The sequence below is a fragment of the Macadamia integrifolia genome, chromosome 14 (genome assembly GCF_013358625.1).
Source record: "Macadamia integrifolia cultivar HAES 741 chromosome 14, SCU_Mint_v3, whole genome shotgun sequence".
Taxonomy (NCBI): Eukaryota; Viridiplantae; Streptophyta; class Magnoliopsida; order Proteales; family Proteaceae; genus Macadamia; species Macadamia integrifolia.
In genome coordinates, this window is record NC_056570.1 from 13338173 (window position 1) to 13365622 (window position 27450).

General features: G+C 41.4%; 2 protein-coding genes across 2 annotated transcripts; one reads left to right on the forward strand and one right to left on the reverse strand.

Moving 5' to 3' along the window:
• The first annotated feature begins 18401 nt into the window (after positions 1-18401).
• Positions 18402-19403, forward strand: LOC122062120 (hevamine-A-like). Its single transcript, XM_042625780.1, has one exon. The coding sequence runs from the start codon at positions 18429-18431 to the stop codon at positions 19335-19337; it is 909 nt and encodes a 302-aa protein (XP_042481714.1). The 5' UTR covers positions 18402-18428; the 3' UTR covers positions 19338-19403.
• A 4442-nt stretch (positions 19404-23845) lies between these two features.
• LOC122060592 lies at positions 23846-25769 on the reverse strand. The gene has a single exon (XM_042623728.1). It carries the CDS (start codon positions 24437-24439, stop codon positions 23855-23857), a length of 585 nt encoding a protein of 194 aa, XP_042479662.1. The 5' UTR covers positions 24440-25769; the 3' UTR covers positions 23846-23854.
• Positions 25770-27450: the final 1681 nt, after the last annotated feature.

Sequence of the window (27450 nt, forward strand, 5' to 3'; positions counted from 1 at the left end):
CTCTCAAAAGTTAGAGAATAGTAGAGAGTAGAGATTAGAGATTCTCTCTTTCTCTCTCCTTTCTCCAAAATTTTACCGTTGGAGATGGACACTTGTCTCCATATCATACACCTTTGCTCGTTCTCCTTTAGATTCTCGCCTTCCTATTCCTACGTTTTGTTCTTGTCTACAAAGCAAGAGCAGCACTAACTCTCTCCCCTCTCTCTCTTTCTCTGTTTTCTGAGTGTTCTTTTTTTTTTTTTTTGGGGGGGGTGGGGGGGAGAGGAGTGGGGGTGGGTCGGGGTTTGATCTCCGTCTCTCTGTGTATCTGTCTTCAGAGTTGAAATTGGATACATCTTTAGTTCAGTTCAGTTCAACCGGACAAGGAAACCCAATTTGATTTCTCTGTAATGGATTGCCGGCGACATTAGAGATGTTGTTTTGCTGTGTTTACTTCTCTTGCTAGGAAGCTCCGGCATTGGAGTGGAAGCTGTGGGCGAAACGACAGAATTCGACTTCAGCACATTATCTTTAAGTAATCTGAAGCTACTGGGAGATGCCCATTTGGACAATGGCACCGTCCGTCTCTCGCGTGATCTGGGAGTTCCTTATTCTGGCGCCGGCAGGGTCTTGTACAGTGAGCCAGTCAGATTCTGGCAGACGGGTACTCATTTATTGGCTTCTTTCTCCACTTTGTTTTCCATATATGTTACTGTTGAGGCCAAATATGTCACCCTCCTTAGCCCAGCTGAAGCATGTATACAAATCTGTCACCTCGGCCTCTCCTCACGCCGACCTACCACCTTGACCTCTTTTCATGCCGACTTGCCACCTCGATCTCCCCACAGGCCGACCCATCACCTCGGTCTCTCCTCAAGCCGACCTACCACCTCGGTCTCCCCTCAGGTCGACCTACCACCTCGGTCTCCCCACAGGCCAACCTATGTAGACACCCAATTTTGTCACCTTCCTTCAGCTATGATGAAATGTGGATCTTGGACGTGACTTTTGACTTCTAATCAATAAAGATAATGATTAACTGAGAAAACCCGGAAACATTTTCCACCTGCCTGAAAACCTTAGAAACCCCGTGCGGGAAGGAAGAGGGTCTAATTTTGACTTTTCATATACAAAGAAATCCGGTCAAGATAACCATACAGATGGATAGTACTCAGAAATATGATTTTGACGATATATGGTACGTCAAAATCGGACCGTCGGATTTCCAGCAATCTTCCCTGGAAAATCACATTTTTTTCGTTCGCATGTTGCACACACCAGCCAACCAAGCCAGCTAGCCCAGCCAAGCCAGACAGCCAGCCAGCCTAGCCTACCTCGCACCACTCGCTTGCCCTCGACGCATACTATGTGAGCCCTCGCTGCATGGCCTGCGCGCCCCCACTGCCTGCCTGCGTGCCCCCGCTATATGGCTTGTGTGCCCCAGTCGCGTGGCCTACGTGCCCCAGCCCCATGCTATGCGTGCCCCTGCTACATGGCCGCTTGTGCCTACCTGCTTGCCGCGTGCACCTTGCTGCACCATGCGCATGCTACCCTGCACAGTTCAGCCTGCCCCGCGCGCCATGTGCTGCACACCCATGCCAACCTCCCTGTACACCCTTTGTGCCTAGCCTGTGCCCAGCTACACACTATTACCCGCACACCCTATGCACATTTCCCGCATGTCCCATGCATTTCAACCCAACCTTGTGTGTCGCCGTAAATGGCCGGGATTGTATTCCCCTGACCTAGTGGGTGAAGAAATTCCCTCTTCACCCACTTAAGTCCAAAAAACCATTTTTTTACTAAAGATTTTCTCTCCAAGAACCCACTTTTTACCGATTGGATAAAAACCTTCACCCACCCATTTTGGTCCGAGAACCTCTTTTACTACTAAAGATTCTCTCTTTAAGAACCCACTTTTTACCCATTGGACAAAAACCTTCCCCCACCCATTTTGGTTCGAGAACCTCTTTTACCCAGTGTATAAAAGTCCTATCCTCCCACTTTAGGCAAGAACCCTTCTTTCGTCCATTGGATAAAAATGTTTCCTCTTTCCCATTGACCGGAAAAACCTATAAATACCCTCCCCTCCTTTGGATTTCACACATCAGAATCCCACCTCACTCCATTGTAGTGAAACTATCATCCCCTCCCCCTCTTGATTTTCTTCGGGTCTTCGGAGTGATCTTCGTCAAGATCCAAAATCTTGTTCGGATCTTCGAAGTGTTCTTCAGGACCTTGAAGATCTTTAGTCCAAGTCCTTAGTTCAATCAAGTTTTTGTCAAAAGTAGTATGTTCTTCAACCCCTTCCTTTGAGTGTTCTTAAGTTTTACCAAAAATAGAAATCCCTACCCCTTGAGGTTCTTGGGGTCTACGAAGCGATCTTTGTCAAGATCCAAAACTCTATTTAGATCTTCAAAGTGTTCTTCGGGGCTTTGAGGATCTTCAATCCATTTTTAGGTCAATCTGTTTCTTTCTAAAAATAGTAGTTCCTAGCGGAAGCCCTGTTCGAGTGCCCCTAGAATCTTTCTACAAATAGCCATTCCCAACAGAAGCTCTGCCAAAGTGCCACCTCAGCCTAGCCCTCTCCTAGCCTATCCCCACCCGAAGCTTTGTCGAAGTGCCACCTCAGCCTAGCCCTCCCCTAGCCTATCCCCCAATGGAAGCTCTGCCAGAGTGCCACCTCATCCTAAGCCCAGAAATAGCTTTCACTAGCAGAAGCTCTGGCCGAATCTAAATTCAGAAATAGCCTTCCCTAGCCGAAGCTTTGTCCGAATCCCAATCTGAAAGTAATTATTCCTAGTTGGAACCCTGTCCCAATATCATAACAATCAACATCTCTTAAGAAAGGAAGTTGGAGGTCAAGACCATCTTCCCTGAGCCAGGAGAACACGAAAGACAGTTCAAGCTGGTACTAATTAGGGGCCCACCCCTCTTGACCCGAAACAGGGGTCAAATTCAAGTATAATCTCTCTCCTCATTTAAGCATAATGTAGATATCTAATAGACCTTGTTTTAATATACATAGTAGTTTAAATTTAGTCAATGTATTTATGAGTGATAACTTAGCCATGCATGTGGAATAGTAATAATTATGAAAAATGTTCGTTCTTAAGCATCTAGTAGGAAGACCGGGTGAACTGGGCAGATTGGGTGCCTAACACCTTCCCAACTCTGTAACCTAACATTTACCTTAAATCTTTGGACCATACCAATTATCGAGACTTTTTCTCCAAAAATTAGTCCCACCCCCATGTCCTAGGCCCATAATTCTAGGTGGCGACTCTAATCCCCCATTTGTATGATCCTGATCCTGATCCCGATCCCGATCCTCATATTGGACCATCATCAAACCCCCATCTCAAATAATGAATTTTGCACTGCGAAATAGGTCTCCATGTATCTCTGAGCAATGATACGACGGTGCAAGGCCCGCAAGCAAAGCACACATGACAACCCCTCCCCTCACATGAAAGAGAAAGAGAGACGAGAGAGGATGAGATACAAGTCCTTTTCCCCCCAAGGGAAGAGAGATATCAGTCCATCTCTGGCCGCTATCCTCACAATGGCGACTCCACTGGGGACAAGGTCAAGCTTCCGATACTAGATGCTACTTTTAAATGTAAGAACATTTTCCACCATCACATTTGTTTGAAAACATATTTGGCAAACCCCATGTTTATAATTGTATTCGCTAACCGCATCATGCATTGTGCTCAAAGTGAAATCATTTAGCGAGGGACTCCCTGTCATGCTCACACCCTCGGGGAGGTCAACGCATGTCATAAAGAGTACTTTGAGAGCAAATGATACCCGTTTCCTGTGCAAGAATGGAAGGTATTGTCAAATGGCGAGGATGTTGTAATTGTGCTAGCACCCACGGGGAGGTTCGCGCACTTTATGACATTCTGAGATCGAATGGGTCATCAAACAACGAGGATGTCTATAATTATGCCAACACCCTCTGGGAGGTCCGTGCACTTTATGGCATTCTGAGATTAAATGATAGTTACCCAATATTACACTTATGCACACAATTACTCACGGTTCCACCACCCCGGGGCCAATTGCTTAACCTCATGTGTAGTCACGAGTAATGGGCAAGGAAGTCATCCTCTTGATCTCGTACCTACAGGTATATCAAAAGGATCATGTACCTTGCGTATATAGATCCTGTCAAGGAAGCTTTGTCGGTCCTATTGCATCCATTGCATGCTCGCATCATGTAGGAAATAGATGAAGAAGCTAGGAGTGCCACAAGCTAATAATAGAACTTGTTTGCGATCTTGATGATGAATGTTCATATATTATATTTCCATTGTAAAGAATTAATTTCCTAAGTGGGTTTTGGATAAAATGTGTCCCTCCTCTTTAAGGAAAATGTCCAGATACGTGACTTAGGGGCAATCCCATCGGAGTCATGTCAAGTCCCGAGAAAATCAGGAGGAAGGACACCTAGTGGGAAAAAGAATAAGGAACGTATGACTTTATTACATGGAATGTCTTATGGGAATATTCTCCACAAGCCATTTGTATAAATCTCCTGCTTATGACATTGGGTGGACTATGGGCATCGAACCCTATCCATCCCCTGTCATTAAGTGGACTAACTTTGGATGGATCATTGGTTGTTAATATAGTGAGTGTGTGAACAAGGGATTGGGAATTTAAGAATCCTAAAATAAGCCACTTTTGTTTTAGGCACAATTTCACACCTCAAGTATTCTCTACGGTCCCTTTGGACGCGTCTGGATAATTGATTGATTCGCCTAAGTCCAGTATCACCCCCGTCATCTCTCTGAGATTGTTTACTACCAAGTGATTACAACTCAGTTAGTATGGACCCACACGACTCTGAATAACCTTAACAGGCCTGGGTTTGTCCCATGGAGACCTTATAAAAAGAAATAGCTGAAGTCAAGAGAGGGATAGCTCAGATATTGTATGCACTTCAGAATCCTCCCAAAACTGGTCCCAGGAATGACCCGACATCGGCTACAGGAGATGTGGATCAAAATGGAGCTATAGGTTATCGTGGGAACTCTTCTTGGGTTGACTCAGGAGAACCAGAGCATGTTAGGCCAATCGGTCAGAGGGGATCTTCACCTACTAGCCTGAATAGTTAACAAGGGGTCTATTCCAGGGTCCCTCCTCCTAGGGTAGTGATTAAAGATGAGGAAGAGGAGTTTGCCACACATGACCAAATGGAGCCTCCAGAGATGGATAAATAAAGGAAACTCAAAGAGCAGTTAGAGAAGTTGGAGAACATGATTTGAGCGAGGAAAAGCTCGGAAGGCCAAGCAATGGATTAAGAGGAAATGAGTTTCTTTTCTGAGGCAAGAATTCCTAAAAAATTCAAGTGACAGACTGATAGGTTTGATGGGTTAAGAGATTCAAAGGCTCATCTCAAAGTCTTCCTCAGCATCGCCAAGTCGTGGCAACTTGCAGATAATTAGATAGGGCAAGCCTTTATGCTAACCCTATCGGGACTAGTAATAAGGTGGCTCATACAGTTGGAGCCATCCCAAACTCAGAATTGGGCAGTAGTAGTGAAAGCTTTCACCAAACAGTACTCATACAACACTAAAGTGGTTGTGAAGCGATGAGAGCTTGAGATTTTGAGATAACAACCTAGAGAAGGATTCACCGCTTTCTTGATGAGGTTTAAAGATAAGGCCACCAAGATGGCAGATCAGCTTCATGAGCAGAGCAAGTAGAGATGTTGATAGAAAACCTATCAAAGCCCTATTATGATGTTCTTTACTATCAGCATTTGCAAACTTTTGATGCCTTAATAGCCACCGAAACACGTATGGAGAACAGAATTTTGAGAGAGGCCCAGTATCAAGGATCCTCCTAAGAACCAACCAAGAACACCCGAGTCAGACAGGGAAAGGGTCCAGAAACTAATATAGTGAGTGTAGTTCAACAGTCAGTCTCACCAGTTACTTCTTCACAACCCTTCATAATACAAGCAGATGCACCCTCCCAAAAGGTGCCTCATCCAAGAAGGCAGTTTTCTGACTTGGGAATAACTGTAACGCTAGCATATGAGAAGTTAAAGAAACAGGGATTACTAGGGATAGTGGCTCCAAGAGTAATCAGCAATCCTCCTCCAGCTTGGTATAGGGATTATGAATATTGTGCCTATCATACTCAGAAGGGGCAATACATTCAAAGATGTTTGGGTCTACAACATGCAATTTAGGGCCTAGTAGACAATGGAACCATTGAGGTCAAGGTCAAGTAGCCTCCCAATGTCAACACCAATCCACTCCCTAATCATGTGAACAATCTAGATGAAGAAGCCACAGAGAATGACCCCACTCAACTCATTATACCTAGAGCTCGGAAGAACCATATGAATGCCCGTGCTTACAAGAAACTCATGAGTCAAAGAGCTAGAATCATAAGGACTCTCAGAACAAGAGAAACATTAGAAGAAGAATCAGAAAATTAGACACCCGCCATTCATCCTTCCACATCAATAGAAGGGTCCACAACACCACATTACCAACCCCCACCATACCTTCCACCTTTGCCATATTGTCGGCCTCTGCCATATCATCAACCTTTCCCCCACCATCAAAGTGGAGGAACCTCTTCATCCTATCACCCCCAATCTTCATATCCTACCTCCTATATCACTTCATCTTCATACCATCCCGCTTCATACCCCTCATCACCCTCATACCAACCCCACTCTCAAGGTTCGGTGTATAACTTAAAGGAAGGATGGACAGACGGGTACGATTGGAAGGATATGCTTGCACTACCAGATTTCCTAAAAATGACCTCATCAATAGTGAATGCATTAAGGAAGACCAAGAAAGTGATCCCACTTCTCTAATTCAGCCCGTTATATCTTTAAAGGACGATCCAGAGGTAATTGAAGAGGTTACAGTTGATCTTCTTAGAGTAGAAACCGCATTGGCCATAGGGGAACAGGTTAAGGAACACATCTCCCTAATCAACATAGGGAGTGACACAGAGGATGATGAGTCAAGACTGGTCCAACTTCGAGCCATTGATGTCAAAACCAATCCTATGGAAATCTTTTAGTCCATATGCTTTGAATACTACGAGCGTTTAGATGCTGGAGAATCTGATGAAGAACCAAGTGAGGGGGAAATCAGTGAAGAAGATGATGAAAATGACAATGAGGACGAGAATGAAGATGAGAAGGATGGAGATGACTTTGAATCTCAGGAAGATGATGAGTATTTAGACTGGGATGACTACCTAGGGCCTGTGTACAATGATTATGATGATGAGTCAAAATACTACTCACCAGAACATCCGACATGTTTCTCAGTCTATGCTATTAGTGGAGATGATTTAATAGCTGATCTGATAGGTGGCATTTACCCTTCCCTCAATATGGGAGGAAATGATTCTACGTCAGATTCAGGAAGTGATGAAGGATCTAGAGATTTATTTAGATAAACCCGAATCTGCATTAGAGATGGAGGAAAAGTTGTGTGAAGTGTACTCCAACACGTTGAGAATGCAGGAGAGAGTGGAAGAAATTGACAACATGCTAGGTGAAGTAACCGTCAGTGATCATTACTTCCGTGAGTAGTTGGATGATTTGGAAGAAATAGGGCCAGATGACACTTTCGCAGAGGCGGTAGACGCTGCATTCCAATAGCTTTCCAATGTAGTCAAGAAGCTACGAGCCAAAGCTGTGGATATTTGTGGAGGACCTCGACTTCCTACCCTAACCAGGGAAGGAGAATCAGAAGAAGAAGATGATTATGTGGTAGGGATAATCACCCTAACAAATAGTGATGATGAAGACTGCTATCCCACGGAGAATATTGTAAAGAAACCAATCGACGTGATGGAAAATAAAAGTGAGAAAGACTACAAGGGCAAGGCTCTAGCAGTAAAATAACCAAGGGCTAATGAGGTCGGAACTAGCAGCTTGAAGAAAGAACCAGAGAACCCAGTCTTGGCTCAACTCAAGAAGTCCCAAGAAAATATCTCAATTTGGGGATTACTGATGGCATCCCCCACACATCGTGAAGCAATCTTGTTGAAGTCCCACACTAATGTCCAGGTGCCAATTAAAATAAATCCAGCACATCTTGCACATATAGTAGGAGGAACATATGCGGTGTAATCCCTGTTGTTCTTAGATTCAGAACTTCCCAAAGCGGTCCAGCACAATCGAGCTCTCCACATGATAGTAGAATGCCTTCACAAAGTAGTTCCCCAGGTTCTTGTTGACAATGGGTCCACTTTGAATGTGTAACCGTTGAGATCAGCAAAAAGTATTGGCATCAACTTGGAAGAAATGAGGCCAACCACCCAAACCATTCGGGCGTATGATAATACCAAGAGGAAGATCCTTGTCATCATTACCCTTTCTATAAAGATTGGCCTGGTGAAGTTTGACATTGATTTCCAAGTTATTGACATACCAGTAGCTTTTAACATGCTCTTAGAAAGGCCCTGGTTGCATCATGCGAAGGCAGTGTCCTCTAGTCTTTACTAAAAAATGAAGTTCATCTATGAAGGAAAGGTGACCACAGTAACTAGAGATCCTGAAGTGGTGAATACCTTGGCCAACATTGAAAATGGGGAAGAACAAGACCAAGAGGTCCAACTAAGTGGTTTTGAATTAGATACAACTTGTGCAACCATTGCCAAAGAAGGGCTAAAGGAGGAAGTCCTAACTAACTATGAAGCAATCTGGAGTCAACCAGTGAATCAGATGATGAAGAATATACAATATTTTCCTAGTATGGGACTAGGGAAATATCATCAAGAAGTTTCAAAACAGCCTAGTTTGGCAGTGAAAGAAAGAAAGAATGGTCTCGAGTATACTCCTCAGACCACCAAAGGGCAAAAAGTGCTAAGGATGACTAAGAAGATTTTTGTCTCATACTACCCTACTCTCAATGGGTATTTTGTAAAAGAAGGAGAGGATTTCCCCTTTTGTGGAAATGTGGAGCCATGGTTTGATGAAACCGCAACAAAGATACAACCAAGATTTGAAGTGTTTTTTCAAGACGAGTTCGACTGGGTGATTCATGAAGTTGAACAACAGAAAATGCTTGTCAATGAAGGTGACCAAAACAGTTGCATCACTGGGATAGCAGAAATTGCACTGATTGAGACTGGGTGTTCCTCTAGTGATCCTACAACATTGATCCAATCAAAAGAGGCACCTATCGTCGAGTTCTCCTGAAGAGAGAATGGGAGAAGAAGATAAGGCTCAGTTGGAGTCTACCACTTCCCATTGATTTGAAAGACTTCATTTGCTTCCTCCTACGAGAGCCAAGAGCCCGAGAGCTACATGAGCTTAAGCCTCATCCCTTCAGAGGAAGGAGTGTGTATGCAAAGTAAAGAAAAGCACAGAGAATGATGGTCTGTATGTACTGTGCCCGAACCAATTACAACGGGAAGTCTCGTGAAGGTGGTCAAAGATGTGACCGAGGCACCGGGATGGCATCCCTCAACAGGCCCAAAAAGATGGACTTCATAGAAAAAGGATTGAGCAGCCTCCACCAATCTTCACCCCTTAGAATATTCTACTTTCGAGAACATGAGATTGATTAGCTGATATTCGTGAAGAAGCGGGCATCTGTCCAGAAGAACCATTGCACTATGGAAGAAATAGCAACAAATTTTTCAGAAGGAGAAGAAGGCCCTTTGCCACACCTCCTCATCCATCAGGCCACTGAACCACTCTTGAACTAGACAAGCACTGGAGAAAACTTCAAGTTTGCTCATGCTATTGAGTCAACCAGCCTGAATACCCATGGCAAGAGCATCAAACCAGTTATCAAGTCTATAGTTGAGTCTATTGTTTATGATTCTATGTTAACCACCCCTCTTGAGGAGATTCTAGAGTCCTTGTATGTCGAGTCTATTATTCCTTCTCTCATGAATGAAATTTATGTTTTCGAGTACGACTTGCCTCCTTTTTCTGATGATGATCTTAATAAATATCAAGAATCAATAAAAAAATGCAAACCAAAGAAAGCCAGCCCATCTATGAGGATATTCAGGTTATTAATCTAGGAACCAACCAATGCCTTTGAGAGGTGAAAATTGGCATTACCCTTGATGACGAAGAAGCAGAACAGATGATTAGTCTTCTGAAGGAATTCGCTGAGGTCTTAGCTAAGTCTTATGAGGATATGCCTGGTATCGACCCCAACATCATGCAGCATTCATTACTGACTTACTCTGGGGCAAAGCTGATAAAATAGAAGCTCCAAAGAATGAAGCTAAAATGGAGTGAGAAGATCAGAGAAGAAGTTGTGAAGCAGTGGAATGCGGGATTTCTACTAGTGGTGAAGTACCCCCAATGGTTGGCCAATATTGTACCAGTACCAAAGAAAAATGGTAAGGTACGAATGTACGTAGACTTCTGAGATCTTAACAAAGTGAGCCCCAAAGATGATTTCCCATTACCTCACATTGATGTATTGGTGGATAATACAGTGGGGCATGCTTTGTTATCATTTATGAATGAATTCTCGGGATACAATCAAATAAGCATGCACCCGGAAGATCATGAGAAGACAACCTTCACCAATCCGTGGGAAACCTATTGTTACAAAGTGATGTCTTTTGGACTGAAGAATTCCGGGGCAACTTATCAAAGAGCAGCTACAGTCATATTTCATGACATGATGAACAAAGATGTGGACGTCTATGTGGATGACCTGATAGTAAAGTCAAAAGATCAGCAGGGGCATATTCCATCGCTAAGGCGTTTCTTTGAAAGAATTAAGAAGTATTAGCTGAAGCTGAATCCTAAAAAATGTGTATTTGGGGCAACAACATGAAAGTTGTTAGGCTTCTTGGTGAGCAAAAGAGGCATTGAAGTCGACTCTATCAAGATTAAGGCAATTCAGGAAATGCCCACACTTCAGACTGAGAAGTAAATACGAGGATTTTTAGGTCACATCCAGTATATTAGTAGATTCATAGCTTAGTTGACTACAATTTGTGAACCAATTTTAAGCTATTGAAGAAGGACCAGCCCACTAAATGGAATGACCAATGCCAACAAGCTTTTGACAAAATCAAGGGATACCTCATGAACCCAACAGTATTGACATCGACAGTGGAAGGAGAGCTGCTTCTGTTGTATCTGTCTATAGGAGAATACTCCATGGGTTCTTTGCTAGCACAGAAAGAGACAAAAGAAGGTGCAGAGCATGCCATATATTATCTCAATAAGAAGTTCCTGGAGTATGAGTCATGGTACACATCTTTGGAAAGAACTTGTGTTGCACTGATTTGGACAACAAAAAGGTTGCGACACTACATGGTTTCTTATCCAGTGCACTTGATCTCAAGGATGGATCCCATCAAATATCTCTTCGAGAAGCCTGCTTTAAAAGGAAGGAAGGGTCGTTGGTTGCTTTTACTATCAGAGTTCAACATCACCTATGTTACTCCGAAATCTATCAAAGGGCAGGCCATAGCTGATCATTTGGCTGCCCACCCCACAGAAGATGGAAGATCCTTGGATGATGCCTTTTCCGATGAAGGAATCATAGCGATGGAAGAAGAAGATACAGTTAATGAATGGTAGTTATTCTTTGATGGAGCAACCAATCAGAAGGGATGTGGTGCGGGAATATTGCTTGTCACTCCTGACGGCCTTTATTTGCCTTTATCTTTTCACCTTAATTCTCCCTGTACCAATAACATTCCTGAGTATGAAGCTTGTTCTTTGGGACTAGAAATGGCCTTGACCATTGGGGTTAAAAGGATCAAGGTGTATGGAGATTCATCCATTGTCATTTGTTAGACGCAAGGAAAGTGAAAAACTAGAGATGAAAAGCTAAAGCCGTATCAAGAACATCTAGAAGAGATGGTTGAACACTTTGAAAAGATCTCGTTCGAATACTTCCAGAGGGATAACAATAGGTTTGCTGATGCCCTTGCAATCTTAGCTTCCATGGTAGAATGCAACCCTATGGCTAGGGTCCAACCATTCTTTGTAGAAAAAAGAAGCAAACCCATTTATCAGAACTCGGTGAATTCTCTCACTGTGGATGGTCAGTCTTGGTTCACTCACACAGTGGATTTTATTAGGGAAAGGAAGTACCCGGTTGGAGCAACTGACAGAGAAAAGAAGTTTCTGAGAGGATATGCCAATTTATTTTTCAAGAGGATCTACTATACAAGAGTTCCTATAACGAAATACAGTTGTTGTGTGTAGATAAGGAACAAGTTACAACCATCATGGAAGAAATTCATCAAGGTCTTTGTGGACCCCACATAAATGCCAAGATGTTATCTAAGAAGATCCTTAGGCTGGGATACTACTGGAACACAATGGAAGCAGATTGCTTGGACTTTGTCATGAAATGCCACAAGTGTCAGATATTTGCTAACATCATACATATCCCACCAATAGAGCGGCATTCGCTCAATTCACCTTGGTCATTCTCCACTTAGGGCATCGACATCATTGGGAAGATCAATCCCAAAGCATCCAATGGTCAGGAGTTCATCTTGGTAGCCATTGATTATTTCACCAAGTGGGTAGAAGCTTAGTCCTATGCAGTCCTCACGTCTGCTAAGGTAGCCAAACTCATCCAAGAAAATATCATCTCTCAATATGGAGTACCTCAAGAATCGATATCAGATCAGGGATCCCATTTCTAGGGTGACAAAATCTACACAAAGTTCAGTATCAAAAGACATTGCTCTACCACTTACAGGCCACAGAACAATGGGGCAGTGGAAGCAGCCAACAAGAATATCAAGGTCATCCTACAGAAAATGGTGGAAACACACAAGGATTGGGTTGATAAGTTACCCCTTGCCTTATGGGCATACTGGACTTCTGTACGATCCTCGACAGGGGCAACACCTTTCTCTTTGGTATATGGGTTGAGGCGGTTTTACTCGTGAAAATCCTGGTACCATCCTTAAGGGTACTTCTTGATAGTCAACTACATGAAAGAGAGTGGGTGAAGGCTAGATATGATGAGCTTAATTTTCTTGATGAAAGGTGCATAAAGACCATGAATAATCTAAAGAAGTATCAACTAAGAATGGCCAGGGCCTTTAACAAAAATGTGAAGCCCCACCACACAGATGTGGGTGAACTTATTCTTCGAGAATAAAGAGCCCAATTCATGACCCAAGAGGAAAATTCAGGCCCAACTGGAGTGGCCCATTCACGGTCAAAGAAATTCTACTAGGCAAAGCTATAAACTTATAGATCACAATAGTGAAGAAGTGTCGGGACTAGTCAAAATAGATCAACTCAAGAAGTATTATGTCTGAAAGGGTGAAGACCTGAACTACATTAGACCTGATTCCTTTCGAGGGATATGTAGGCAACTTGACATGTGCAAGTGTGGTCTCAACCATCTCAAGGTAATAAATTGGTTCTTAAATTAATAATCAAGGTACCTTAAAAGATCATCATAGTTTGTGTCCCCCAAGAATCGCTATTTGGCATGCAAGGTCATTAGGTATTTGTCATCCACCCATTGGTCCATCACTTCTTATCTAGGGTTCTATCCCTCAAGAATCACCATTTGGCATGTAAGGCCATTAGGTATCTGTCATTCACCTATAGCCCGTCCACCCTTATCCAGGATTTTATCCCATAAAAATAAAATCGCCACTCGACATCAGTTTATCAAGGCCAGTTTATTCGCCACACTTGATCAATAAAAAAAAAAAGAGAGCTTGATGTAACAGTGGTAAAGGTTGGTTTGAGTCATTAGCTAATGAATAATGCTTTGATAAATCATCATATCTCTTTGTTTGTGTTGGTTTCAGGAAAACTCATGGGCTCATTGGATGAGACATTGAGGAAATGGACTTTAGGTATAAATATGTGGGCACCAGGATTGCTGGAATTCATAAATTTGTCATTTCTTGGTTGGATTGGATGTGTGAAGCTACATCACCAATTACTCCGACAGGTGCCTCAACATTGGGATGCCAATTTGCATGTATTTCGATTTGGATTAGTAGAGATCTGCCTAACTCTCGAAGAATTCTGGGTTTGTATGTTTTCTCCACCCAAGGTAGTTTGCTCCAACCATCTTTGAAGAAAAAGTACTCAAAGGAAATTCAGGATTTCTTCGGATGGAAAGAAGAGGAAATGAAGCAATTTGTCAGGTATGAGAAGATAAACATTCTGAAGGTGGCCCAGATCTTCATCCATTACCTAACAATGGGAGGAATCCATCAACAGAGATCATAGGATGCTTATTTACTTTGCATGATAGCTCGTTATGTTCTCTGCACTCCCAGGCATGGTGCGTCCGTTCTGATTGAGGTAGTAAAATAGTTAAAGAATGAAGGTGATATCATCCCCATAGTGATTGCAAAAACATTCAAGGGATTTGATGATATGAGTTGTGGCCACAAATTCAGACTAGATCATTATCAAGGGAGTCTTGCTGTTTTTCAGATTTGGCTACTAGAGAAACTGAAGTTAACGAAGCCATTACAAGGAGGCCCACTCGGAACTCTTTATTACCAGGATAAGAGGGAAGTTTCGGAATTCAACCTCATCACTGATTAGGAGAAGTACTTGCAGGAAAGATCTGTGCAAGATATCGCATGGAGGGGCCTAGGGAGGCCACAAGAAGATTTTTTTGATGAAGACCCTTGGTTATAATTATGTCAGGTTGATGGGATTGATTCACACATTCTTTTATTTGCCTATGTACATCAGCCTACAATATGGACTCGAGGAGACGGACCCAGAAGAGTTAGTGAACTTTCACCCACCTCAAGAGTTGTCTCCCCATCTTATTACTTACCTATCTTGCCTATCATATGAAAGTTGTTTCCCTCCCATGTAATTCACTTGGTAATAGAATGAGGAAGTATCTGGATTCTCGTGTAATCCCGATTATTCTAATTATGACTTGAGTTATGGAATTGATTATGCCTAAGCATTGCAAGCGAACAAAAAAATAAAAAAGAAAAAAAAGAAAAAAATTTTCTTTGTACCAAAGATAAGTTTTCATTCATAAGATGCTGAAAGAAAATGATGAACAAATAAGGGGAGGAAAAAAGAAAAAAGAAAGAAAATATCCATGTGTTTGTGTTTTCAATAAATGCAGGAAAAAATTCCTATAAGTCAAAATCCATCATCTAAGCCATACTCTAAACCATCCTCATGGAGCGCTGGGGAATTCGCAGATGCTAGTCCAGCTTGCTCTAGCCTCTAGGTCAGGTCCTAAATCAGTATGTCCTGCTGTGCAATCTCTCGATCCTTGGCAACTATCACCTCGCACATCCGTAGTGCATCCTCCTAATCTCAGCATAGACCTCCAGGGATACCTGAGAAAGAGCATATCAGCCAGAGGGAATCAAGAATTAATTAGAGGATGATCAGATGCTCATATAATCATAAGGAATAGGCAGCCTAAGGGAAGCGTCTACATCTGTGTTTGGCTATAGAAGATAAGGGAGACTAAGGTTGGCCGCGTTGGGATAGGTCCAGACAGGGAAGCCACGAAAGGGGATGTTACCAACCCTGAGAGACCCTCTGGCACTAGTAGAGGTTCTTGCTTCAGGTGGTTCTCCCTAGGTCTTACGACCATTAAAGGGGTCGCTTGGATGGGGTCTGAATCACAGACATACGCCATGTTGGGATCACCAAGTCTGACACTAGGAAGAACGAAGGGCTGAGCAGAGGAAGAATGACAAGTGTGGACCATAATATAAGACCAACTTACTAGTTGAAGACGAGTTGATTTGGTTAAGACACGATGCTGAGCTGAACTACGATTTTGAGTATAATCGCGTCGAAGCAAGGAGAGAGCTACACTGGCTTTATCTCTCGAACAAATGCAAAGTCTTCTGGGCAAAAGAGCATCCTATTTATAGGAGATGAAGGCGGTAAATGGACGGCTAGATCTTACCAAAATCAGTGGCCACCCAAAGCCACCTCTTCGCCTGCGTGAGGTGAAGTAATGGCGGAGTGACATGTGGCAGAAGCAGCGCGTTTCATGCCAAAAAGATAGCACACACCACACTAAAGCCGAGATCAAATTAACTGCTCTAGCAGACCGATCCGAACTACTAGAGAGGGGGGCTGGTGATGAGGCCAAATATATCACCATCCTTAGCACGGCTGAAGCATGTATGCAGATTTGCCTTCTCAGCCTCTCCACAGGCCGACTCGCCACCTTGGCCCCTCCTCATAATGACCTACCACCTTGGTCTCCCCTCAGGCCGACCTGCCACCTTGGTCTCCCCATAGGCTGACCTACCACCTTGGTCTCTCCACAGGCCAACCCACCACCTCAATCTCTCCTCAGGCCGACCTGCCACCTCGGTCTCCCCTCAGGCCAACCTACCACCTCGGTCTCTGCACAGGCCTACCTACCACCTCGATCTCTCCATAGGTCGACCCACCACCTCGATCTCTCATCAAGCCGACCTGTCACCTCGGCCCCTCCTCATATTGAGCAACTAGGTCCCTCCTCAGTTTGACCTGCCACCTTGGTTTCCCCTTAGGCCGACCTGTCACCTCGGTCCCCCCTCATGCCGAGCTGCCACCTCGGTCCCTCCTCAAGCCGACTTGCCACCTAGGCCTGGCACAATCATGCAAGACCCCCAAAAACATACATACATATACTCCTACATTCAAGGGACGTGATTCTTGATCACGAGGGCAGGACTCTATCCGCTACACATCATTAGAGGCATCCAGCCCTCTCACGACTTGCACCTCCGAGATAAGAGAAGAATATTCCTGAAAGATGCCTTGGGATTTTGAATATTCCTGGAATCAGAGAGCCATTCTCCTTAAGGACTCCACGCCTAGCAGGACTCTCCATAAACGTTCCTCTTTCTCCCTCCATCAGCATCCTATAAATACCAAGGTAAGCCTCCATCATGGAGGATCGATCACTTCTTTACTAAAAACTCTCTTGAGTATCTGTTGTGGAAAGATTTGACTTAGGCATCTGAGAGTCCCCCGTCGGGTCAGCCCAATTCTCCCCTGTCTTCTCTTCTGTGCAGATCTGCTGGAGTATCAGGAGCTGCAAGGAAGATCGGCTGGTCAATTTTTACTGCATCAGTTATCAATCTGAACCCATCTTCGATATGGGTGATTAGCTCTCCTCCTCGCACCCAACAATGGCACAATCAGCAAGGTTGGACTGGCACCTTTGTCTACAGGTTTGGCATTCGTTGCAAAGTACAAAGTTGTGCCTGAGAGAGGGAGATCAATAGAGGGAGAAGAAGAGAAGAGAGGGAGATCAAGAGAGGGAGAAGGAGAGAAGAGACAGATAGATCAACAGCGGCAGATCAAGAGCGGTGAGAGGATAACCTATGGAGATCTTCGCAACAGGGAATCAACATCGGAGAAGACGATGCGAGAGATACCCACGCTCGCTTTTAGCAGAAAGTTTGGATTTTATGGGTGTTTTTACGTTCATTTTAAAAGTAAAATTTCCCGACGTATTTTCCGGTAAATCGACGGGTCTGGGTAAAATTTTACCTCATGACAAATTTTCAAAATGGAAAATAGACGTCGAAAAATCCAAAAAATCAAATTTTATCTGAAATTTTGTTTTACTGGCTATTTTATTCCGAAACAAACAAAGCCTAAGCAGTTATGAAGACAAATGTAATTTAGGGATTAACACCAAGTTTTACTATGTAGGAGATTAGGAGGGGTTGAAAATTTATGGGCATTTAGCAGGGTTTTAGGAATTGGTATCGGATTAGTATGTTAGTTGATCCCTATCAATAATGACCGTGCTTGATACCAATACATAGTTGAGACGTTAACAATGATTCGACTTTAACCCTAGATATTGATTGAAAAATGTGTTTTAATCTAGTATCATCTTGACACGGATCAGCAATTACCCTTACTGTGAACTAAAACCCAAATACTATTGATCATATTTCAAATTTCAGTCTCAATGAAATATGTCAAATATCAAAACAATATATATATATATATATATTTATATTTTTGGTAGAAAATATATCTAAATATTCAAGACTACAAAAAAGTATCAGTGCACATAGATATATGAGAGTAAATATGATTGAATTCAAATCTAAAACTTGTTAAAAGGGAAGAGAATCGCTACTTAGTCACATGGCCTTTATAGATTTAAACCATCACGAGGACAAATGGAAACGCTTATCAAGACATCCAACATAGGGCATTGGATGATCATCATTTCACTGCCCTTTAGCTAGGTGTAAGAAGAGTAACGGACCGTCAGGGGTGAGAGGTTTAACCGTAAAAGTCAACAGCGATCAATAGCGAATCCTGAGATCAGCCCAAATCTGAACCGACATCAAATAATCTCTATTTAGAGCCGGTCAAATTTGAAAATGGTATCTACTATGTTCATACCTAAGAAAGAGACTTTCTTTCTTTCTTCTTTCTATAAAAAGGACTACTTCTACTCTCCATCCCATAAACATTGCCGGAGCAAAGACCCATTAGTCCCAAGCAGGCAATTATGGCTATCAAACGTGAAGAATTATCTTTCCTCCTTTCCTTCCTTGTGCTCACCCTCCTCGTCGACGGCTCTCTCGCAGCCGGCGGCATCACAATCTATTGGGGTCAGAACGGAAATGAAGGCACCTTAAACGAAACCTGTGCAACAGGAAACTATTCCTACGTGAACATAGCTTTCCTCTACAAGTTCGGCGGCGACCAGACACCGGCATTCAATCTCGCCGGCCATTGCAATCCAGATACAGGTGGTTGCACTATTTTCAGTAGTCAAATCACCCATTGCCAAAGCCTAGGCCTTAAGGTGATGCTCTCCATTGGTGGTGGCGTTGGTAACTACACTCTAACCTCAAACCAAGACGCAAAGGACGTCGCCAACTACCTTTGGAACAACTTCCTCGGCGGTAATGTATCATCGTCGACTCGACCGCTTGGCGAAGCGGTTCTCGACGGCATCGACTTCGATATCGAGATGGGACCGACTGGATACTGGGACAAACTAGCTACGTACCTCTCTCAGTATAGTAAGAAAGGGAAGAAGGTTTACTTGACGGCGGCTCCACAATGTCCTTACCCTGATAAGTATCTTGGAACTGCTCTCAATACTGGTCTTTTTGACTATGTTTGGGTTCAGTTCTATAATAATAATCCTTGTGAATACACCTCAGGTAATGTCACAAATCTTTTGAATTCATGGAACACATGGGCGACGAAAGTTCCGGCCGGGAAGATCTTCTTAGGGTTACCTGCTTCTTCTCACGCAGCTGGTAGTGGATACATCCCTGCAGATGTGCTAACCTCTCAAGTGCTTCCAGTAATTAGGGTTTACTCCAAGTATGGTGGTGTAATGCTCTGGTCTAGATATTATGATCTTAATAGTGGATATAGTTCGTCTATTAAGAGCAGTGTATGAATTGGTATCCATAAGTGATTTTCTTTGTGGGTTTCTATGCAATAATCCAAGTTTGTTTCAGTTTAATTTTTCCCGTCTAGTAGTACTGTCCTTCCCTTGTTCTGTGGATTATTGTTTGAGAACTTGTCTCCCAGAACAGAAAACATTTGAATGACATTCAGAATCATTTCATTAGATATTGTAATCCAAAGAGTTCTAGTAGTAGCTTGATTTGATGTAGAAAATATTCTAAACAAACCACCCACCCGCCCCAAAAAAAAAAAAAAAAAAAACCAATATAGAAAAAATGTAAAAAATAAAATTTGAAAATGAGTGAAAGGACCCTATCAGTCTGATGTATGATACACCAAACAAGCAAGTCAATGGGAAGACATACGAGAGCCTCTTCAGCGCATAGAGGGGAAGGGCAGTGTGATCTTTTCGTGCCTGCACCAATTTGGGTGATTCTTGTGCCAGATTGACAAGGTTCTTTAATTCTTTTTTCTTTTGATAATAATCAATGAAATGTCTTTAAGCCAATTTGGGTGATTCCTATGCCAGATTGATAGGGTTCTTTAATTGATAATTGATGTAGCGCTCAGGCCTTATTAACCTTGGCACAGTATTGTGCTCTTTGGTCTATGGGCTTTAAGGTTTTAAAACGCGTTATGCCATGTTAAGGAGGCTAGAGGTTATTAACTACGTTTTTTCTAATTCTATCTTTTTCGGATTTAAGATCATTCCATATATTTTGAATAGAAAAGAAACTTGTTTTAGATGACCTTGATTCTCTTCTTTGCCAATAATCTTCCCTAGGCGATATGGAACTAAAGTTTTCATATCCTTACCGATCTTCTAAACACCCTGATACTTGTCGTATTCTTGATGAGGATATTTTACCGATCTTCCTGACGAGTCTAATACTTATCTTTTCTTGAATATCACAATTAAACCCAATAATTTTTTTCTTTTCCCTTCTAACCTTGACAGTGAAATCAATTCAAACTAGATCTATTAAAAGATTATGGTTGGATTAATCAACATACCTTGCCTATATTAAAAATTGAAGAACAGATTCCAACCTTGTAGTTCAAGTCAACAACTATTTGTTAAAGCTAAAGTAGATAAATGATACATATAAAATGTCTCCCAAATCATATAACCGAGTCAACCATAAATTGTGGACATAAGGCCATTGAATAAATAAGTACCAGTCAATATGTCGACCCCACCTACAAGATAGTCAATTATGAGGCAACTTGACTCTACTACTGGTTAACCAACTGATTATCTATCTTTTGATAGCTCCAAATTAAAGTTCCTTTTTCCACGGAAGGACCATATGAGTGCACATATTATTTATGACCAGTTCTCTTCCTTGCTTTTTAAACAGCTAAATACAAAAAGGATTGAGAAAATTCAGGTTTAATTATCCACAAGTCATATATTTAATGCGTTTAAACCATCGTGTGAACTTAGTTGAAATATTAAGTATTAGAAATAACCCTGAATAAATTGAGAATATAAGATTTATCTCAATGGTTTAACACTGCAAATGAATCAACCACATACTGTAGGAGAGTTATATACATGAACGAAAATCACAAACACTTGCCAACTGCAAATACTAATAAGAATAAAGGTTGAGTTGAGTCATGCCCCTGGACACTCTCCTGCTGTTGCCCTTTCTGATACAATGAATCCTTGCGAATTGACCTTCTAAACAACCCTTAGGCCTTCTAATAGTTGTTGCACTTACTTATTAAGTCATGTCACGACACATTTAAGTTGTGCTCAAACAATAAGAGAAATTGAGTGTAGAAACCAAGAGAGGAGAGAGAGAGAGAGAGAGAGAGAGAGAGAGAGAGAGAGAGAGAGAGAGAGAGAGAGAGATCATGTCTAAAGTATCGGGAGTGTCCCCTGTTCATAAAGGTAAAGGAGATATACCCATTGGAAATCACATACTAAGGCCTCACTTCACCACACCAAACCCTGGCTTCGCACAAAGCATGTTGCGTATATCAAAATACCCCCAAAGACAAGAGAGCACAGTAAGCCCTTACTTCATGGAACACTATCCCTTTTAGTTCCCATTATACTATAAGCATAATATGGAAATTGTTTGTGAACATCCCAACATTTGGAAAATTAATGAATTACATTTAATCACAAGAGGGATCATAATTCGAATCCCATCAGGTAATTGAACCAATCAAATTTTTTTTCTTACTCTTTCTGTTCAAAGCTTCCAAGAAAATTTTCCTAAAAAAATCAAATATTGTGATTGCCTTCTAGAAGCTTGGATAGAGAAATCAGTTCAAACCAGATAAAAAATTAAGGTTGAATTAATTACTATACCTTGTTTATTTGAAAAATCAAATCACATACTCCAATCTTATAGTTCAAGTCAACAACTATTTTCTAAAGCTGAAATGTATTAATGATCTCACAAAAAAAAAAAAAAAAAAAAAAAGTATCAATGATACAAATAAAATGTCTACCAAATCATATAACAAAGTCAAACAGTAAAATGTCGACATAAAGCCATTGAATAAATAAGCAAAAGTCAATATGTATCCCTACCTACACGATAGCTCCAAAATCTCTCTTTCACAAGGACCATTTGAGTGCATATATTATGACTGGTTCTCTTTTCATGCTCTGATGAAATTTTCCTGTTTTTCGTAAACAACTAACATGGAAGGTGCTAAGTTATCAAGTGAACGTTATCTACTATTATTGAATGAATAATATTCAATTTTAATCATTCACAAGTCATATTCAATATGTTTGACTATCGTATGAACATAGTTGAAATAACCTCAAGGGGGTAGTCAAGTTGACGAGGGACCTTCGCCTCAAGAAGCGTGTGGTTCTGAGTTCGACACCTCTTATTTCTTGGGGGCCACTTACATAGAGGTATTTAGTGTTCTTCACTGCTTTCATTGAAAGTTGAATGGTAGCCTAAATACCCATAAAAAAAAAAAAAAAAAAATTATACCAAAGAAATTGAGAATATTGGACTTATGTCAAGGGCTTAACACTTCAAATGAAGCAACCACATACTGTTGCTTGATTAATACAATAACAAAGAACACTTGCCAATTGCAAACATATGGCTTTATACAATAAGAATAAAGGTGGGGCTGACATGCCATTGGTCACTCTCCTTAAGAACGTAATCACCCTCTATAGTGCAATATGGGTCCTTGAAAATCACCTCCAAGATGAAACAACCCCTTATATTCCTTCTAGTAGTTGTCGCACTTACTTACCAGGCCATGTTGGGACACATTTAGATCCATCAACTAGAGGAATCGAATTCAGGATACTTCTCAAATAGTAAATTAGGAGGTTAAATATATATATATATATATATATATAGAGAGAGAGAGAGAGAGAGAGAGAGAGAGAACTTGGATATAATATGTGTGAAGTGTCTTGAAATCCTCTATTCATATAACACTCACTATTACATGACGCTCTTTTATTTTCTTAGAGTTTCTTAAAGCCAAAAAGAGAATTCTTTGGGCAGTACATCATATAATAATTAACCAAACTAATGAGCCTCTCACATCTCTTTTTTTTTTTTTTTGTTTTTTTTTTTTTTGGTGGGGGAACCTAGAGAATAGGTGAATCATGTCAAATGAATCCAAAGCAGTTCCATCATTTTTGTAGATCACATTTGAATGTGTGGATCTATTTTTTTCTTTTAAAATAAAATATTAAACTCCACTGCAAGAGTATGGTATTTTTTTTTTGGAAAAGAAGTTTGAAAAACAACATGGTCCTTACAGCTAGACACAAGGGGTTGAAATAACCACCCCATCCCTCACGAAAGGTGGAAATTTCATCCTAATGATAATTCCGTGTGTGTACCCATTGCACAGGAGACACGCTATCCTTCAGGAACTCTCTCCCATTTCTTACTTTCTTGACTCAATGAACACTTTTGTCATCAACATTTCTTTTTAACATGAAATATATAAGGTTAGGAAAAAGAAAGCCCATGACACTAGTATGAAGATATAGGGTTCCTTTTTTCTTTTCCATTTTTTTTTTTTTTTTTTTTTTTTTTTTTTAATTATTCTTTCGTCTGAAAAAATGGGAGTTTAAATTTATTTTTGGGGGGGGGTGGGGGGAAGGGGAATTAAAAGGAAATTAAATATGAAAGGTAAGTGCAGCCGTTTGAGGGGTTTTTTTTTTGGTTAACCATTGATTTTGTGTGATGGCAATTTGAGGATAAGGCCATATCAATGGTTGAGGGCTGAGTTCAGATCATCCTATTTTAGCTAGAGCACTCTCCGTCACAATTTTCTCTGCGAATTATCCACTACCAACTACCATTGCCGACTCTATAGTCCCTAATTCCCAGCAGAGGTGCTATGAGCACATCTTGAGTTTTAAGTTCTAACTACCAATAGGATGTAGATTGAAATTTTATTATTAAAAAAGAAACAGAGAGAGAGAGAGAGAGAGAGAGAGAGAGAGAGAGAGAGAGAGAGAGAGTATTTGTTAATCCAAAATGTCTCTAAATACTAATAGCCATAATCATAAGAAAAATTAGAGACACCAACCATAGCTGAAAGCACTTGGGTAACAATGTAAACGCTGCCCACTAAGATGGTTATGGCCAGAATTGCAGTGATTGGGTTCTTCAACAGCTCCAGAATAGGCTGGAAGACGGTGTAAATAACTCCAGTGCTCACCGTAACAATATATAGACCATATCTCCTCATATTGTCCCAAAACTCCTCTACCAAAGGCCCTTCAGGACCCAGAGCCAAGGCCTTATTCCCATTATCTATGCCTGCAAGTAGAACTGCCAACCCAAGTGAAGCAGCACCCAATATCACAAACCTTCGGAGCCCATCAGTCCTTTTCTGTGAAGGTCTAGGGACATCAGGTTTGAAGCTTAAGCTGGTGAGAGGCTTCTTCTTGTCCCTGTTGCTTTCCTCACTGAACCTTTTTATAATTAGGCTTTGTTGTTTTGAATCTGAAGGGTTTCTTCGTGGCTTGGTTTTGAGGGGAAGGATGAGATGGGTTGTAGGTTCAGCGGTTGACCTATTGAGGTTAGATTGCATCGGCAGAGAAATATGAGATTTCAGGGCACAGGTTGTCATTCTCTAATCTCTCTGTGTCTTTCTTTCTCTCTCTGCTCTTACTGTGATAGTAATACCAGACTCCCAAGTGCTTTTCTTCTCTTTCAGAACGGGTGGCTGTCGTGGAGTGTCTTGGGCTAGGATCAAAACCCTCTGTTTTTCTCATCCCTGTTTTTCCTTGTTTTGCTACCTACAGAACGTGACACGTGTACAACAAGAAGACCAACGGTCAAGATTGGGTGAGGATTATTACATCCAGTGCGTTGGTCTTAAAGTTGTCCACGTGTCGCGTTTTGCAGGTAGCAAAACAAGGAAAAACAAGGATGAGAAAAACAGAGGATTATTTTCCCTTGGGCTAAGCCTTATACATGGCATACCTATATGTACTGCTTTCAAGTTAGATCAAGAAGGGCTAGCCCCAGTTGAACCTAGGGAAAACATCGTCTGTGGAGAGCATTGTTGGCGGAGACTGGCGGAGAGCCCTATAGCTCTCGACACATGGAATAGCACGATCCGACGGTTAAGAGTGTTTTCCCTCATTGGGTCTTCATTGTCTGGATTTCGGGTCAAAACCCAAGTTTCCTTCCTCCCTCTTCTTTCTTCCTACTCTCTCTTCGATCCTCTTTTCAGGTCTCTTCCTCATTTATCCCTCCCACTCGTCTCCCATCTTTTTTTGTTTATCAGAAAACCATTCCCCAAATGTGCGCGAGAGAAAGAGAGAGAGAAGAAATTGAAGAACAAGGTGGAGAAGAGGATATTCTACTGATAGAAAGATAAACTACAGGAAGATAAAACCAGAATGGCCGCTAAAGTACTCCTGAACTGAACCCTCATAATCTATTTTAATTTCAGCAAAACAGAAGGATTTTGTTATGAGCAACTCAATAGAAATTTCAATTCACTGCACTACTAGTAGTGTCTCGCTCCAAGACCTTCAAAACCCCGACCACTTCAGCCAATACAACCTCTGGACTGGCAGAATAGGGGATCCCAACCATGGCAGCCAACACTTGAAGCTCTGGATTATAGAGGAGATGGGTATTAAAAGTGGTGAAGGAACATACCGAATGATCGAAGACCACATAGCCGTTGTCTCCATCGGTGAATAAGGGATCATTAGGATTTGCAGCCCGCCACTGGTGGGAGAAAGAAGAGGGAGGAGGAAGAAAGATCGAGCGGTGGTTTCACTCACCGCGTTTCAGAGCGAAGCATTAGATGAGGGGGTTTGAGATGGGAGGGAGACTTGGGTCTTGACCCAAAATCTAGCAAATGGAGACCCAATGAGGGAAACCGATCATTGCCATCGGATTGTGCCGAGCCATGTGTCGAGGTTCCAAGGGCTCTCCGCAGGTCTCCGCCAACGATGCTCTCCACTGATGATGCTTTTCCACTGGGATTAGCTGGTGAGTGGAATCTATGACTGAACCAACACTCGTGGTTTAAGGTACTAGGATCGGCCTCGGCTGATACAGTCCGATCTTGATTCATATTGACTCGTATCAGTTCGGATCGGACAAAAATAGCCCTGGTTTTCATTTTAAAAATAGATTTTTAACTTTTTATCCTTCGGCTGTTCCAATCCATCGGTATGGAATCACTAGTGATGTTGATGCTGATCCAGTCCTTCTGAATCAAGCCAGTTATAATTGTGTAGGGATTAGGATTGTTAGGGTTTTTTTTATACAAAGAGGATGATACCTAAGATTTGTATTTGTTTATGAACTCTCTCGGCGGATGGATAATACTCAGAATAGCTATTTATGATGCTATACAATTTTTGCCACCATATGCGCATACAATATGCATGGGATTAGCCGCTTCAATGGAATCTTTTATCCTGGTCAGAGGAGAAATTACCAAGTGTCAAGCATTCCCTCAAGCTTGGCACCAATGATTGTTTATTTTATTTGTATTTAAGAAATAAAAAGGAAGCAATGCCTTCGCCATATGGAATAACAAGTAATAGTAGCATGGCACTTCGAGTTCAATAAAAGCAAACCTTTATTGTTTTTTCATAATATTACCTTTGTATGAAAAACCTTAAACATAAGTAAAAGAATTCACTTTGTCAGGTGAAAAGTGGTATAAAATGTTTTTCTGAATTAATGAAAAATCAATCTTTAATTCTCTCAAGTGCGCATAGGCATTTGTGTTAAACCACTTAGACCTTTCATATTGTGTTGATTGTTTGCTTCGCTTTTTATCCTCATAGTTGCACATTCGTCCCCAACATAGTGGGACCATAGCTTGATGAGATAAGAAACTGTTATTTTAGTATTAAGAACTCCAAAAATGGAATAAGGACAAAAAAATTCTCTACAAGATATTGATAACTTAATTTTAACGATTTGATCCGCTATTTGAAGGAGGTATAGAAAGTAAATGATTGATAAATTCCAATTCTTGGAGGAGTCTAAAAGTTTGGCCCAGGAAATTTTTCATTTCTTGAATCACAAAAAGTTAAAGTGGGCTTTGTTACCCTAAAAATTGATGTCTAAAGCTTACCATTCTCAATATGCTCATTCATTATTTTATCCTTCATAGTTTTGCCGTAAATCTATTTTAACATCCTCACCTCCACAACACAGTTTCTTTATATAACACTTCTTAGCATGATGGTGCCAAATATCTGGATACTTACATCTATTTTAATATTCTCATCTCCGCAACACATTACTTATTTATATAACATTTTTTAGCATGATGGTGCCAAATATCTGGATAGTAAATTTTTTGGTGGCATAAATCTAGTTTCATAACTTATACGATATAGTGGAAAGATTAAAGGCAAATTATTTGGATGGAAAATAAACCAGCTATCCCTAGCAAGGAGAACAACTCTTATTAAATCAGTCCTTAAAATAGGAAAATTCATACCTTATCATGTGATGTTTTGTGCCAATCTAAATCTCAGGGAGGCCTTAGATTCTGGAATAGTGAGGTTCATAATATTGGATCACCGCTGAAGTTATACTGGCATATTTTGAATAGTCCTTTTTGGTTCAACTCCTAAAGTATCTGCAGCTACGTAT

What these genes read in the sequence shown, in the direction of transcription:
- LOC122060592 (XM_042623728.1), bottom strand. Translation starts at nt 24,439, where the DNA reads ATGACAACCTGTGCCCTGAAATCTCATATTTCTCTGCCGATGCAATCT.
- LOC122062120 (XM_042625780.1), top strand. Translation starts at nt 18,429, where the DNA reads ATGGCTATCAAACGTGAAGAATTATCTTTCCTCCTTTCCTTCCTTGTG.